Below are 17,017 nucleotides of genomic sequence, written 5' to 3'. Positions count from 1 at the left end.
CACTAGCATTTTTAGCACGTGCTAAATGCTAGAGATGCCTATAGGAATATGGACGTCTCTAACATGTAACGAACGCTAAAGGCTCCTACCCACCAATACTGCCAGTTGGTGCCGGGGAGGGGGAGTTTGCATAGTTGGGTTATGAAAACAACTGTGGGTAAGAAGTAGCATATTAGCTTAAAGTTAAGTCAATTAACTGGTTGTTTAACCCAGTATTTAATGACACACCCGGTTAAAAGGGCACTCTGAATATTCCCAAATAGAGATAACTGAATAACTTGTCCTAGATCTTCCTCCAGCTCAGTTTAACCAGTTATGTTTAACAAGAAAGCAGTGAATATCAGCATCATCTGATTAAATCAAAACCATGCCTCCTAGGCCTCTTTCTTTTAACTAAATAACTTTTGGCCAACATTCACCTGTTCAAACCAATTTTAACCCGTCAGCATGCCAAAAATCTTTAAACTGATGGATTTATTCAGTTAACTCCCAAAGTTAGCCCGATAAATCATTGGACTATTAACCCCACTAATAATGAATGCCTCACGAATAAAGTAAGATTAAGAACAAAAAGGGGAGAGGGAGATTTGAACTATTCTGTTTTGTCTGCTGAAATGAATCATCCATTGAATTTTGCTGCTGCTGCTCTTAAAAGTCTACTTTAACCACTGATTAAATCATTAAAAAAAAAACTGGGGTAAAGCAGTTCCTTTGAACTCTAGATGTTTTCTCAAACTTTTATCCCACATTTAAGTGGTTTTATTTTTTGCTGACATCTTCAGTTTCACATTTGCAATTTAAAGCTACAGATTTATCAAGCTACACTCAACCACTGAACTCCCTCCTCCACCTCCGCTCAAATGGCTCATGGTCATGTCTTGCCTGCTTGTAAATTGAGCAAGTCACTTTCCTCCCACTAGCATCCAGCCTAGAGGACAATCTCTTTCCACTTGTTGACTCTGTGCAACACTCAGAATCTACCCAACTATAAGTAACTAGAGTCATTCACTTAAAACGAAATAAAAACGTGCAAGAACAATGGGGCCAATTCAAACTATAATCAGTGAAGAGGCAGAGAATTACTGAATGAAAAGAAGCTGAACCGATGAAATTCATTTTCTTGCAGAAAATACAACCCCCTCTCTACCCCCCCCCCCCCCACCTTATACTCTTTCACCTCTTCTAGTGTCTCCAAATTTGTCACTGTACAGTCAGCAATGGTCGTTCTCTCTGTCACTAAAGTTCATAGTATAAAGCAGTGCTTCTCAACCCAGTCCTCGGGGGGGGGGGGGGCCGATAAGTGATATTGAGGGGCATTTTCGATAGAAACGTCCAAGTCAGAATGTGGACGTTTTACAAAGACATCCAAATTCCGAAGCAGAGAGAAGGTCATTTTTGAAAAAGATGTACGTCCATCTTTTGTGTTCGAAAATACCATGGACGTCCTGCAATTTGGACGCTTTGCGATTTCGACATCTTTGGTTTTCGGCCATTTTCAAAAAAAACTCGTCCAAGTCTAAAATGTCCAAAGTCAAAATATTGGGACGTGGGAGGAGCCAGCATTTTTAGTAGACTGGTCCCCCTGACATGCCAGGACAGCAATCAGGCACCCTAGGGGGCACTGAAGTGGACTTCATAAAATGCTCCCAGGTACACAGTTCCCTTACCTTGTGTGCTGAGCCCCCCCAAAACCTACTACCCCCCAACTGTACACCACTAGCATAACCCTTACGGGTGAAGGGGGCACCTGTATGTGGGTACAGTGGGTTTCTGATGGGTTTTAGAGGGCTCACAGTTTCCTGCACGAGTGTAACAGGTAGTGGGGGTATGGGCCTGGGTCCACCTGTCTGAAGTCCACTGAACAACTCCAGGGACCTGCATCCTGCTGTCATGGACCTCAGTATGACATCTGAGGCTGGCATAGAGGCTGGCAAGTAATGTTCTTCAACACAATTTTTTTGGGGTGGGAGGGGGTTAGTGACCACTGGGGGAGTAAGGAGAGCTCATCCTTGATTCCCTCCAGTGGTCATCTGGTCATTAAGGGCACCTTTCTGTGCCTTACTCGTAATAAAAAACAGGTCTAGCTCAAAACGTCTAAGTTTTAGTGCTGGACGTTTTTGCTTTGTTCCATTATGGATCAAAGACGTCCAAGTCTTAGGAACACCCAAGTCCCGCCTTGAACAAGCCCCCGATACACCCCCTTGAGATATGGATGTCCTTCCAACAGACTTCGGAGAAAGACGTCCAAAATAAGGTTTCGATTATACCTATTTCGACATTTCTGTGAGATGGATGTCCAAATGCCGATTTATATCACTTTTTGGACGTCCATCTCTTTCGAAAATGAGCCTGATTGTGTATTACACCATTTCTTCTCAAACTCAGTTCTTCCACCAAATCTTTACAACATCTTGGGATCCCTATCACTATACACACCTTACTTGTAAGTATATTTGTTCAATTACTACAAACCACATTGATTGTCACACAACACAGTTTTCTACAGCAGTGGACACTAATCACCTACAACTTAAATTTGTTGATGACACAAAGTTATTCAAAGTTACTAACTCGTGACAGGATTATGAAAAATTACAGAAGGACCTTACGAGACTGGGAGACTGGGCGCCTAAATGGCAGATGACATTTAATGTGAGCAAGTGCAAGGTGATGCATGTGGGAAAAAAAAACCCGAATTATAGCTACGTCATGCAAGGTTCCACGTTAGGAGTTACGGACCAAAAAAGGGATCTGGGTGTCGTCATCCATAATACACTGAAACCTTCTGTTCAGTGTGCTGCTGCGGCTAGGAAAGCGAATAGAATGTTGGGTATTATTAGGAAAGGTATGGAAAACAGGTGTGAGGATGTTATAATGCCATTGTATCGCTCCATGGTGCAACCGCACCTTGAGTATTGTGTTCAATTCTGGTCGCCGCATCTCAAGAAAGATATAGTAGAATTGGAAAAGGTGCAGCGAAGGGCGACTAAAATGATAGCGGGGATGGGACGACTTCCCTATGAAGAAAGACTAAGGAGGCTAGGGCTTTTCAGCTTGGAGAAGAGACGGCTGAGAGGAGACATGATAGAGGTATATAAAATGAGTGGAGTGGAACAGGTGGATGTGAAGCGTCTGTTCACGCTTTCCAAAAATACTAGGACTAGGGGGCATGCGATGAAAGTACAGTGTAGTAAATTTAGAACAAATTGGAGAAAACTTTTCTTCACCCAACGCATAATTAAACTCTGGAATTCGTTGCCGGAGAACATGGTGAAGGCGGTTAGCTTGGCAGAGTTTAAAAAGGGGTTAGACGGTTTCCTAAAGGACAAGTCCATAAACCACTACTAAATGGACTTGGGAAAAATCCACAATTCCAGGAATAACATGTATAGAATGTTTGTACATTTGGGAAGCTTGCCAGGTGCCCTTGGCCTGGATTGGCCGCTGTCGTGGACAGGATGCTGGGCTCGATGGACCCTTGGTCTTTCCCCAGTGTGGCATTACTTATGTAACTTTAAGCTTCACTACATTTCAGGCAGAGGCAACATGAGAGCAGCTGGAACCATTGAAAGGGGAAAGTTCTCCTCCAAAAGCACATGGGGTATAGGTGTTTCCTCTTCCAATGGTTAAGGCACATTCAGAGCAATTATGTAACTAAAACAAAGTATACCCGACACCCTGTCCCTAAGCCTGTCTTCTACCCCCACACTCTTCCCTCCTCCCCTACACACCAGAGGCGTATCTGAGGTTCGGCAGTAGGGGGGGGCAGGGGCTAGAGTGAGGGGGCACATTATAGCCCCCCCCCCCCCCGGCTGCTGCCGCCCCCCCCCCCGGCCGCCGTCAACCCTCCCCCCTACCGCCGTTAACCCTCCCTCCCCCACCCCCGAGGTCCGCTTCCTCCTGCCGGCTTTTTAAAATATTGCTTCAGCTGGTTGGGGGCCCCAACCCCCCGCCAGCCCAGCCGAGGTCTTCTTTAACTTCTTCATCCTCATTGTGCTGTGAAAGCTGCATGCATCCTTAGTTCCAGTTGAACAGAGTCTGACGTCGCAGCACGTTGTAACGTCAACGTACTGCGACGTCAGACTCCGTTCAACTGGAACTAAGGATGCATGCAGCTTTCACAGCACAATGAGGATGAAGAAGTTAAAGAAGACCTCGGCTGGGCTGGCGGCGGGTTGGGGTCCCCCGCCAGCTGAAGCAATATTTTAAAAAGCCGGCAGGAGGAAGCAGACCTCGGGGGTAGGTGACGGCGGTAGGCAGGGGAGGGAGGGTTAACGGCAGTAGGGGGGTCCGGCCCCCGTGGCCCCACGCAGATACGCCCCTGCTACACACTCTCCTCCAAACCCATGGCAGCCAGTCTCAATCTCCACCAGTCAGGCTCACTACCTTGTCTCTATTCCCACTGCCTTCAAGTCCGTTCCCCTACCCCCTTTCCCTTCCCTCTCCACCAAGTATCTCAATCCTCTCTATACCTTCTCTGGAATCTTTTTCGGGATGCCACCTCTAGAACAGCTATTCTGTTCTATTTTAGCATTACATCACTCTCTGAGAGTTTTATCTGCACAGTGCCAAACTCCCACACTGCTCTCTCGCTCTGGCACAACAGTCCAGGAGGGATGGGGGGAGAGGGCAGCGTGTACTGAAAGAAGAATCAGAAGGCCACATCTGGGGTCAATGGACGTCACTACTAGCTCCCAGGCTTTACATTGAAGAACATGAGTCTACAAGTTCCTATCTATCATAAATAAGGGTCTGCAATAGCAGAAAAGCACATACCTATCTGGAATTACTAACTACTAACTGGGGTGTGCCTCTATGTTTATTCCACACAATGACACATTATTGAAAGGCTCAAATGTTCTGAAAACAGGACCCAAAATGTATGGCAGTAAGCTACATACATTGAGGGGGTAACTCTATAAAGAATTTTTAGAACGTCAAGACTTTTTCCTCTGTGTAAAGGTACACACTGTGAAAAGAAGTCTCGTGCTTTAATGTAATCTGGGTACAGGCAAGTTCAGGAGCTAGGCTTTAGGGGACCGCGAGAAGAGTCACAATTTATGTTAGTATTTTATAAAATATGCACAATCATAGATTACACATGAATATATATATGCCTGCTCTTGAGTAGGCATAAATGTCTATGACCTCAGTTTTGTCATGACTTCTGCTACTTTGCCCCCTAGTATTTTACATAAAGGCACATGGAGGGGCATAATTGAACGAAAACGTCTATCTCCATGGGCGTTTATCTCCGAGAACGGGTCCGTGAAGGGGCGGACCGAACCGTATTTTTGAAAAAAATAGACGTCCATGTTCTATTCGACAATTTGTGAGCTGGGCGTTTTGTTTTTTAGTGATAATGGAAAATGAAAGCGCCCAGCTCAAAAACGAATAAATCCAAGGCATTTGTTCGTGGGAGGGGCCAGGATTCGTAGTGCACTGGTCCCCCTCACATGCCAGGACACTAACCGGGCACCCTAGGGGGCACTTTTACAAAAACAAAAAAAAAAAAGGTAAAAGAGCTCCCAGGTGCATAGCACCCTTCCCTTGTGTGTTGAGCCCCCCAAATCCCCCTCAAAACCCACTGCCCACAAGTCTACACCATTACTATAGCCCTAAGGGGTGAAGGGGGGGCACCTACATGTGGGTACAGTGGGTTTGGGGGGGTTGGACGACTAAGCATTAAGCAGCACAATTGTAACAGGTGGGGGGGGGATGGGCCTGGGTCCACCTGCCTGAAGTCCACTGCACCCCCTAACAACTGCTCCAGGGACCTGCATACTGCTGCCAGGGAGGTGGGTATGACATTTGAGGGTGAAAATAAAAAGTTGTGAAACATCATTTTTTGTGGTGGGAGGGGGTTAGTGACCACTGGGGGAGTCAGGGGAGGTCATCCCCGATTCCCTCTGGGGGTAATCTGGTCATTTAGGGCACTTTTGGGGGCCTTATTCGTGGAAAAAACAGGGTCCAGGAAAAGTGCCCTAAATTCTAGCTACAAACGCATACTTTTTTTCCATTATCAGCGAAAGGCGTCCATCTCTCCTCGGCCGATAACCACGCCCCAGTTCCACCTTCGCCACGCCTCCGACACGTCCCCCGTCAACTTTGTACGCTTCCGCGATGGAGTGCAGTTGAAAACGTCCAAAATCGGCTTTCCATTATACCGATTTATTCGTTTTTGTGAGATAAACGTCTATCTCCCGATTTGGGTCGAAATCTAGGCGTTTTTCTCTTTCAATTATAAGGTGGATAGTCATACAAGTACTTTTATAAAATGCCTCCTCAGCCTCAAACCTAGACAACCAGTTATAAAATTAACCTGAGACGTCTTAATCCCATTCTGAATTATAGTGGCCACTGTTTGACAACCACCAGCATAAAAGAGGATCTATGTGTGGTTTGTGCTTTGTGTATTAGCAAAGAATATTGATAGCTATTCACTGCAAAATGTGATAAGATGCTTGCATCCTCTAAAAGAGCACCAAGCCAGTTGTTTTCAGGATATCCACTATGTATATGCATGAGACAGATTTGCATGCACTGCCTTCTTGGTATGGAAATCTCTCATGGATATTCATTGTGGATATCCTGAAACCCCAACTGACCAGGTGGTCCCTCAGGACTGGGTTGAAAACCACTACTCTAAAATATTCCATACCTACCAGCCTTTTTTATTATTTTTTTTAAGTATTTTTATTAAATGAAAAAATCTCAAATTACATACAAGAATTGCCAACTTTGTTCACTTGCTACATGTGGCGTTACAGATTCTTGATTGCTACTGAATGCTCAACAAATTGGAACATCTATTCTAATACAATATACCACTACTGCTGCCCCCCCCTCCCTTCCCTCCCCCTTCTTGGCTGGGCTGACCACCATTTATATATTGTTCATATGGTTGCCACATTTTCAGAAAGAAGTCCATTTTACCCCTTCTCAATGCGGTTAGTTTTGACATCTGGTACAAGTATCCCACTTTGTGGATTACCATGCTCATATCTGGCAGATTCGGCTGTTTCCAGGCTCTTGCTATTGCTAACTTTGCTGCCACCATATATTGCGTCGCCAGCTTATGATGAATCATTTTGATCCCTGTGGGAGGGAAGTGCAGCAAGCAATGTTCTATCTTACATGGATATACCCATTGCAGCACCTTATTGATCTGGGTCATCACTGCTTTCCAAAATTTCTGCACCTTTGGGCATTCCCAAAATATGTGTATGAATGTGCCCCTTGCACCACAGGCCAGCCAGCAGTCAGCACATATTTCCCCATATATATGTTACAGTCTATCCGGTGTATAGTACCACCAATAGTATATCTTGAATCCATTCTCCCTCGTGGATTGCGCTAAAGATGGTTTGAATAGTAGTCTATAACATTTTGCCCAGTGTTGCTGTGTGTATGAAGATTGCAAAATGTCCTCCCACCTGTTTGTATAGAGTCTCTGAGGGTTCCCCCTCTGTATTAGGGCCTGGTAAATCCGTGTTACACTGCCTCTTCCCCCTCCTTTTCTCAACGCGCCTTCAAGCTTTGTTTCTTCTAATTCAAGCTCCTCCCTAGCGCACATCATTATATAATGTCTGACGCTACAGTAAAAAACCTGATCTCTGGGGGGAAGCCCATATTCCTCCTGTAGCCTATCAAAACTAACCATTTCTCCCTTCTCCCACAGTTGACCCAGGGTGTGTAACCCCGCCCTCGACCACTCCCAATATACTTTCTCTGTACCTCCCAATTTAAACCCCGGCGCCTTAGATATGGCTGTCTGGAGGTAGTATTTTCTCTCCGGGAACCACTGTTTCCTGATTTGATACCATGTGGTCAGTATATGACTAATCCCCATTGGGAGTCTTTTTTTTTTATTATTTTTAATGAAGAACTATTTTCAAATCTCTGATTACATGTCCAGTTACAAAATATGACACTGCAAAATAAAGAACTTTCCACAAAAAAACGAATTCATTTTCGCTCAGATTCCATTCTTCAAGCACCGAAACACAAATCATTCATTTCCATATCCCAGGCTGCTTGAAAGATAGAATCTGAATAAAGCGAAGATACTTACCTGTAGCAGGTATTCTCTGAGGACAGCAGGCCATTCATTCTCACATGTGAGTGACGTCATTCACGTAACCCAGTGCAGAGCTTAAGCGGCAGGTGGGAAGGCGCATGCTCTTAAAGCTCTAGTTGCTTGTTTAAGCTCCACACCAGGCAACATGGATGACATCACCCACATGTGAGAATATGGCCTGCTTGTCCTTGGAGAAAGGTTCATTTTATTTTTAGTGCACATAAGCTGGGCTGGCGTAAGTGAGGTGCAAACAGGGCAATTACCTTAGGCCCTCAGCCTACAGGAGGCCCCAAGCATGACTGAAGCCAAAGGAGTAGAACCCGAAGGTGGGCTTTGGACCTCCTCCAAAATTTCAGCTCCGGGCCACACCGTGTTTAACAGTGGCTCTGCACATAAGGGCTTTGTCCAGCGAGTTAAAAAATGAGAAAATACAAACACAGGATCACTCGGGTTAGACTCTGGAACTGTTAATTAGCTTCAGTTACTTCTGTACTGGGGCTTAGGCTGACAGTGAACACTGAAAATAAACAGTACACAAAGAGTCTAAACTGACAGCCAGCTGCAATTCTAATTACTCAAAAATTCTGCAGATGCACAGAGCACACTTCCATTTCTCTTTCTCAGACTTGCTGCTGAATAGATGAGTCTCCCTGTGCACACACCTAAAGAGCGAAAATGTAGAAGGAACTGAGCATTTCAATTACACAATATGTAAAACAAATATAAATACATTCTTCTGTTTTCCAGGCTCTGCTACAGTCTTAAAGTTCTCAGGACCTCAATGTAAGGAAGGAATTCTCTCCTGTCTGAAAATGTTTCATAATGTTTTACAATCATTGTCTACTACATGGCCAATTTAAGCACCTGCAGATACATGTCCTGTTACTGCGAAGAAAATGAGTACTTAAGAGCTTAAGCACCCTAACCGCCGTTCTATAAGTTCTATAGCGCATGACTGCAAGGGGGCTGCTTTACACATGAGTGGAGCATAGATGGGACATGGCCGTGTCTCCCAATTACTACAGGGTGGATGTTGTGGCGCACTCAGAAGCCAGTTTTGGGGTTTCAGTCCTCAGGGCAGCAGCACCAGTATCCCACCAACCCTAAGGACTGCTTTTGAACATCCCACAGGTTCTGGAATAGTTGGAAGCTATGTAATGGAAGGAGAAATTAGGTCTTAGCTGATAATTTTCTTTCCATTAGTCCAACCCACTATTCCAGAGGCCTGCCCAAGGTTTCTGAGATGTTTAGTTGGTGCAAAGTAATGGGTCAAATAACAACTGTCACCTTGCATGGTGCTTCCTGTATATCTCTCCTTCTCTACAAGTTGTTCAGAGATGAGAGAGGTCCACACATGTCTGGTTAGTGTTAGATTAGCAAGTTGTTTAAGTTTGTTGTGTTTATTCTGAGTTTCTCCTTGTCTATGTAAATTCTGAGGAGCTGGACTGAATGCCAAGAGAGAGATGTCTCCATTCAGTTTTTTAGTTCTCTATCTCCACCTGCTGTCTGAAGGACACAACTGTCCCCACAGGTTCTGGAATAGTGGGAAGCTAACATAATGGAAGCTGGTTAAGACATGGAAAATGGGTCTTATTAAACTGTATGAGGTATACATACATAAAAAGTAAGTGCACTGAAAGACCGCACCTTCTTTTACATAAACTGCATGTAGGTGCTCCTCAGGTCTAGGAACACCTGGGGCACAGCTGCTATGTAAACACATCAAACATATAAATGGCAAGTGACCGTACTCACTTGCAAATGCGCAGTACAGACTTCCCTCTCTGTCCCGCCCTCGCGTCAAGATGTCATGACGTCAGAGGGCAGAACAGAGAGGGAAATGGAGTCGAATTGTCGGACGCCGCCGCTGCCGCCTGGAAAGGAACATCACGCAAAACAACCTCCACCCTCCCTCCTGCCGCTCCCAGGGGGAGCGGCGGTGATGAGGGTAGCTGGACATGGGGGGAGGGCAGGGGGGAGAGGCCATGGTTGCTGGACTTGGGGTAAGAGCAGGGCACAGAGGAGGGTTCCTGGACATGGGGGGAGGGGGAGGCCAAGGGAAAGAGGAGGGTCGCTGGATATGGGGGGGAGGATCGGTGGGCGGGGTGAGACCAGGGGAGAGAGGAGGGCTGCAATACTCGCCCGTTTTTACGGGCTTAACGGCTAGTTATTTTATAAAATAGGCAGGTACCCGCTTAGAGTACAAGCATACATTTTTTTGTAAACTACTGAAGTCACTATACAAAGCTATTTTTTTAAGGCACATAGGTGATTATGTTGTCTTTATCAAAAAAAGGGTAGGTGGAGGTTTTGTTTTGCAGTCCCTATTTATACCCCACCACATGTATTTTAAACCTGTGGTAAAGCAGGTTTGAAGCAGATACTTTAATGCCCCAGGATATTAGCTGGCTCAAACTTCCAAAAATAAAGACCATGAGGAGTTTCCCTTTGAAAATCAGCTTCTAGGTGCAGCCTGTCAAGTACCAAAACACACCCAACAAACAGTTTATTCAAGCCAAAGCACTGCTGGAATGCACCACTCACCAGCCACGGCTGAGGGATTTCTGGCAGAGGCATCTGAGGGGGGGCAGGCAGGCTGATGGGCACCTCCGACTTTTGTACATTGTTCTTAACATCATATTCTGCTGAAAAAAGTGATTATCACATAAACAAAGGACGTTCAAGGCACTAACACATTTCTCACACACACAAACAGAATATCTTAGGCCCTGATGATCAAAGGTAAATGCGGGCGCTAGAGACTACTAGCGCGGAACTAGCGTCCACATTTACCTTCTCACATATGATCAGAGGGGTCTGGCACGGCAAACAGCGCTCGAGTCAGGCAATAGCACAGAGCTCATTTAAATTAGCTCTGGGTATTTCGCCCCTATGATCAGAGAACAGCACTCCGATTGTAGGGGCGGAATAGCACCTTAACCCTAGGGTTAAGGCTCCCTCTATTTCCGCCCCCCCCCCCCACCCGCCATCAGTCAGGCAGCCCAGCCTGCAACGATGTCCTGAGGTCCAATGGACCCCCGAGCCCTCCCATCGATGAGGCCCTGGTGGCCTAGTGCTCCCTAAGCCCCCACCCCCAGTTAGCGACATGGGGGCTGAAAGTCCAGCAAACCTCCAGTCCGCCCCGACCCCCCCAAACACAAGGACACAGGGAGCAAACTGAACCCTCTACCTGCCCTGGTGGTCTAGCACCCCCCCCACATACCCATGATGATGGAGAAGCACTCCTTCCTCTTCCAGCGCCGTCTTCAAAATAGTGGCATTCTGCCCAGCACATCCTGGGATGCGCTGGACAGGGCTTCCCTACCAATAAGGGGGGAGGGGGGCCACTAGACCACCAGGGCTGGTGGGGAGTTGGGTTTGCAGCCCCCTAGGCTACCAGGAATTTTTTTTTTGGCCGTGGGTGTGGGTGTGGGAGGGGGGGGGATCTCCAGCTTCCATGTCTCTGTCTGAGGGGGTGCTTGGGGGGGGGGGCACTAGGCCACCAGGGCCTCATTGATGGGGGGTCTGGGGTTCCAATGGACCTCCATCTGCTTTGTTTGACACATCCAGGATTTTGACAGCCCGGATCCGTCAAACAAGTGCGGGAAGACTGTGCAAATCCTCCGGCACTTTTACCTTAAGATCAGAGCTAATAGAGTGCCTAAATTTGCATGCTATTAGCTGATCATAGGGACGTTATTGCCCTGCGCTGTTCCAATGTTAATTTTAGAGCGCTGTTTGGAAAAGCGCGGGGCTTGTGATCATCGAGTCCTTAGTTTGCAAGCACTGCACATGACCAGAAATGCTATCATTTTGAATTCATCTCCGCAAATAATAAATTTTATTAACAAAGAGGGTCATTTTCAAAACAATTTAAACAGGTAGAAACTGTTTTATTGAAATGAATCAGCCATCTGAAAACTGCCCTCTCTCAAAGCGGCTATATTGTTCCTTCCTGATGTCTCCTTTCTCTGCCCTCACTCAGGGCATCTTAGTCCACTTATCTTTAACATCTGTCAGGACTTCACTATACCATCACAGTATCTGTAGACCCTCCATATTATTCAAATCTGGACTTACACCTTCCCCGTGTTATTGTTTTTGCTCCTTCCCTTCCCCTCCAGTCCCCTTTCCAAACAACTCCTCTAGCCTTCAGCCCGTGCCACACTGGTCAGCAGGAAGAAAAAGCAGCTTTGTAATTGCTCTACCTGTGATGGAGCACAAACATGAATCAGATTACTATACAATGTTCAAGAATATGCAGTGATCACTCCCGAAAGTGATGGGCTCTGGCTCTCATAAGGTTTTATTTGTCACGATTTTCCAAATTAAGGAAAAATTACTTTATAAAAAAAAAATTTTAAAAAGGAGAGCTGAACACTGGCGCATCTGTAAACAATTTGTTATGATAGGCCAGGAGGTATGGGGATCCTAATTTTTATCCTTCCCCCTTGGGCTTCCTGCTCAATTTGAGGCAGCACATACTGAAGTTACAGTGCTATGAGCCTTCATTGAACCCTCTCAGTAATTTCTGCTTATTGATTTTCTTCTTCATCTTCCCATCTAGCTTGGTCAACACAGTAAAACCTCAACCTAGAACAGATATGGTTTCCTCTGACACTCAGTACGGTGAATCCCTCTGAGCCTGGACACCACTGTTCCTTCTAACCGTGCTGGGCGGGATTCCTCTAACTGCATTGCTGCCAGTGGGGGGGGGGGGGGGGGGGGGGGGGGGGGGGGGTGCTTCAATACTGGGTTTTCAATCGCTAAGGACAAGAAGATTCCCTGGAGTCCTACAGAACTTGCCTGTCCCTCACTAAAGGCTAATGAGTTGGCGTTCCTGAAATACAGAAAAACTCGAGAAGAGGAACACGGCGATGAATACCGGATGAAACTGAAAGAAGCCAAGAGACAGATACGTCTGGCGAAAGCGCAAGCGGATGAACAAATGGCTAGAAATGTAAGGAGGGGTGACAAAACTTTCTTCAGGTATATTAGTGAAAGGAGGAAGACTAAAAAGGGAAATGTGAGACTGAAAGATGCTGCGAACTGCTATGTAGATAATGATGAAAAAAAAAAGCAAATTTGCTAAATAGATACTTTTGTTCTGTTTTCACAGAAGAAAATCCTAGAGAAGGACTGCGATTGACTGGCAAAACCACTAATGAGAATGGAGTGGATAGAGCTCCGTTCACGGAAGAGAGTGTGTATGAACAAATTGAAAATCTAAAGGTGGACAAAGCCGTGGGACCAGATGGGATCCACCCCAGGATATTGAGAGAGCTCAGAGAGGTTCTGGCGGGTCCTCTTAAAGATTTGTTTAATAAATCCATGGAGCCAGGAGAGATTCCGTGGGATTGGAGAACGGCGGATGTGGTCCCTCTTCACAAAAGTGGTGATAGGGAAGAAGCTGCAAACTACAGGCCGGTAAGCCTCACTTCAGTTATTGGAAAAGTAATGGAAGCGATGCTGAAGGAAAGGATAGTGAACTTCCTGGAAGCCAATAAGTTGCAAGATCAGAGACAACATGGTTTTACCAAAGGGAAATTATGCCAAACCAATCTCATTAAATTCTTTGACTGGGTGACCAAAGAATTGAATCATGGACGTGCTATAGACTTAATCTACTTAGATTTAAGCAAAGCTTTTGACACGGGTCCCCACAGGAGGCTCTTGAATAAACTTGGCAGGCTGAAAATAGGACCAGACGTAGTGAACTGGATTAGGAACTGGTTGACGGACAGATACCAGAGGGTGGTGGGTTAATGGAATTCACTCGGATAAGAAAAAGGTGAGTAGTGGAGTGCCTCAGGGATCGGTACTAGGGTCGATTCCATTCAATATATTTGTGAGTGACATTGCCGAAGGGTTAAAAGGTAAAGTTTGCCTTTTTGCGGATGATACTAAGATTTGTAACAGAGTGGACACCCCGGAAGCAATGGAAAACATGAAAAAGGATCTGCAGAAGCTAGAAGAATGGTCTAAGTTTTGGCAATTAAAATTCAATGCGAAGAAATGCAAAGTGATACACGTAGAGTGTAGAAATCCACGGGAAACGTATGTGTTAGGCGGTGAGAGTCTGATATGTACGGACAGGGAGAGGGATCTTGGGGTGATAGTATCTAAGGATCTGAAGGCGATGAAACAGTGTGACAAGGCGGTGGCCGTAGCTAGAAGGTTGTTAGGCTGTATAGAGAGAGATGTGACCAGCAGAAGAAAAGAGGTTTTAATGCCCCTGTATAAGTCGTTGATGGGGCCCCACCTGGAGTATTGTGTTCAGTTTTGGAGGTCGTATCTTGCTATGGATGTAAAAAGAATTGAAGCGGTGCAAAGAAAAGCTATGAGAATGGTATGGGATTTGCGTTACAAGATGTAAGAGGAGAGACTTGCTGACCTGAACATATATACCCTGGAGGAAAGGAGAAACAGGGGTGATATGATACAGACGTTCAAATATTTGAAAGGCATTAATCTGCAAACGAACCTTTTCCGTAGATGGGAGGGTGGTAGAACTAGAGGACATTAAATGAGATTGAAAGGGAGCAGACTCAAGAAAAATGTCAGGAAGTATTTTTTCACAGAGAGAGTGGTGGATACTTGGAATGCTCTCCCGCGGGAGGTGGTGGAGATGAAAACGGTAACGGAATTCAAAAATACATGGGATAAACATAAAGGAATCCTGTTCAGAAGGAATGGATCCTCAGAAGCTTAGCGGAGATTGAGTGGCAGAGCCGGTGGTGGGAGGCGGGGCAAGTAGTTGGGAGGCGGGGCTAGTGCTGGGCAGACTTCTACGGTCTGTGCCCTGAAAATGGCAGATACAAATCAAGGTCAGGTATACACAAAAAGTAGCACATATGAGTTATCTTGTTGGGCAGACTGGAAAACTCTTTTTATTGGAAAAAACTAAAAACAAATAACATACAAATCAAAAACAAGCCCCTAGCTATACACGGTCCTCCTATCTATGTACACCCCCTCCCCCTCCTCAATAGTACAGTGGAAACTGTTTATTAGAAAGACCAAAGAAAAAAACCGGACATGCAAATCAAACCCCAGGCTCCTAGCTAGACATGGTCTGCCTATCTATGTACACCCCCTCCTCAATAATACAATGGATCAACCCCCCCCCCCGACCCCCCACAACCCCTTCAGACAACTGGCACACAATCCCCTGGGAAGCATGTCCCCTCATGGCGGCTTAAGCCTCACGTGTCTCCACCACCTCGAAGCCACCCCCACCCCTTTTTCCACCCTTTCCCACTTCGCCGCTTCCTGCACCGCCCTTACCACATCCCAGCTGACTACCTCCGCCGGCCGGACCTCCTGGTACAGGGACACCCTGCAGCGCGCCATCCAGAGGCAGTACCGCAATATCACCGAAATCAGAAAGCGTGTTACCGGATCCCCGCGTCCCTCTCCACCCTCTGGGCCATACACCCAGTCCGCATAGCTGTAGTTGTGGAAACTGGGGATCTGCAGCAACGAGGAAACCCGGTCAGAGACCTGGACTGTAAATGGGCACCTCACCAGGAAATGCTCCATCGTCTCTTCAGTTCCAGCACATTCCTCCCGTGGGCACCCTCTATCCCGCACATTGCGATATTTCAAATTTCCTCGGACGTACAGTCTACCGTGAAAGGACAGCCACGCCAGGTCTTTATACTTCACCGGGATGCGGTTCGAAGCAATCAACCGTAACCCCTGCTGCATCCGTGGGGCCGGCGCGTCCCTCAGCGCCAGAGGAGCTGAGAACACCTGCGCCCGTACTCTGTCCATCCAGACCCCCCGTTGTCCTGCCTTCACCTCCCCCACCGTCAGCCCCCACACCCTCACCAATTTCACTAGGGTCTTGCAATAACTCCCCCCCCCCCCGGAGCCCCCCTTCGCAGTGCCACTACCCTCCCCCCCTCCCACCATAGGTCCCAATATCTCGGCCACCACTGCAGGACACTCCTAGCCCACCCCGGTGGCTCCCGCCCTACCGCCCTCCCCAGATTGAACTGCAGGAACAAAGCGCTGAAAAACAGGACTGGGTTTATCATGCCCACCCCCCCCTCCCTCCTAGGCAGATAGGTAACATTCCGTTTTACCGGATTCGTCCTGTTGCCCCAGAGCAGCCGGAAGAACACCCCATACAAGGCCGCGTACCGGCTCTCCGGCAGCAAGCAGATGTAACTGACGAACAGAAACAAAGGAACTAAGTGTGCCTTGATGAGCTGTACCCGCTCCCCCATGGTCATTTTCCACCCCTTCCATCTATCCACCCTCCCCTTCACTTCTTGGAGACACCTATCCCAGTTGTAGAGCCTATAATCCCCCTTCTCGAAGTATATTCCCAAGACCCGTATACATTCCACAGCTGTAGGAAACCTACCTCCCAACTCAAATTGCAGCCCCTGATCCCCAACCCACAGGCTATTGGACTTTTGAAAATTGACCTGCGACGCTGTTGCCTGCGAGTATTCCTGGATCAGGTTCTGCAATCTACCTCCCTCCCTCTGGTCCGCTACCCACACTGTAACGTCATCTGCATACGCCACGACCCTTAACTGGTTATTGTCCCCCACCTCCACCCCTTCCAGCCCCTCCGCCCCCCCCCTTCTCCAGCCGTCTTATAAAAGGGTCGATGGCGTATGCATACAACAGCGGGCTGAGTGGGCACCCCCTGTCGGACCCCTGCCCCTACCTCAAACCCCTGCCCTCTCCACCCGTTAACCAGGGGAAAACACCCCGCATGCCGATAGAGTAGCTGTAATTGCTCTATCCAACCCTTCGGAAACCCATAGCGCTCCAGAATGCTCCATAGGACACCCCACTGCACTCTATCAAACGCTTTTTCCTGGTCGAGTGTTACCAACAGCCTACCATGCCCTCCCACTCTACTGCGTTCTACCCCCTCCCGCACCCACGCTGCAGCTTCCAAGACCCCTCTCCCTT

General features: G+C 47.0%; 1 protein-coding gene across 3 annotated transcripts in view; it reads right to left on the bottom strand.

Moving 5' to 3' along the window:
• The window catches only part of AFAP1 (actin filament associated protein 1), a 388,894-nt gene that overhangs the window by 212,442 nt on the left and 159,435 nt on the right, over positions 1-17,017 (bottom strand). For 2 of the 3 annotated variants that reach the window (XM_030191156.1, XM_030191155.1), the window contains exon 5: positions 10,625-10,722. In XM_030191156.1, the coding sequence (XP_030047016.1) occupies positions 10,625-10,722 (98 nt within the window). Of the gene's footprint in view, positions 1-10,624; positions 10,726-17,017 lie in introns of all 3 variants that reach the window. The other variant, XM_030191154.1, reaches the window with a different exon arrangement.

This window comes from Microcaecilia unicolor, chromosome 2 (genome assembly GCF_901765095.1).
Source record: "Microcaecilia unicolor chromosome 2, aMicUni1.1, whole genome shotgun sequence".
NCBI lineage: Eukaryota > Metazoa > Chordata > Amphibia > Gymnophiona > Siphonopidae > Microcaecilia > Microcaecilia unicolor.
This window is presented reverse-complemented; position numbering and strand designations above follow the sequence as displayed.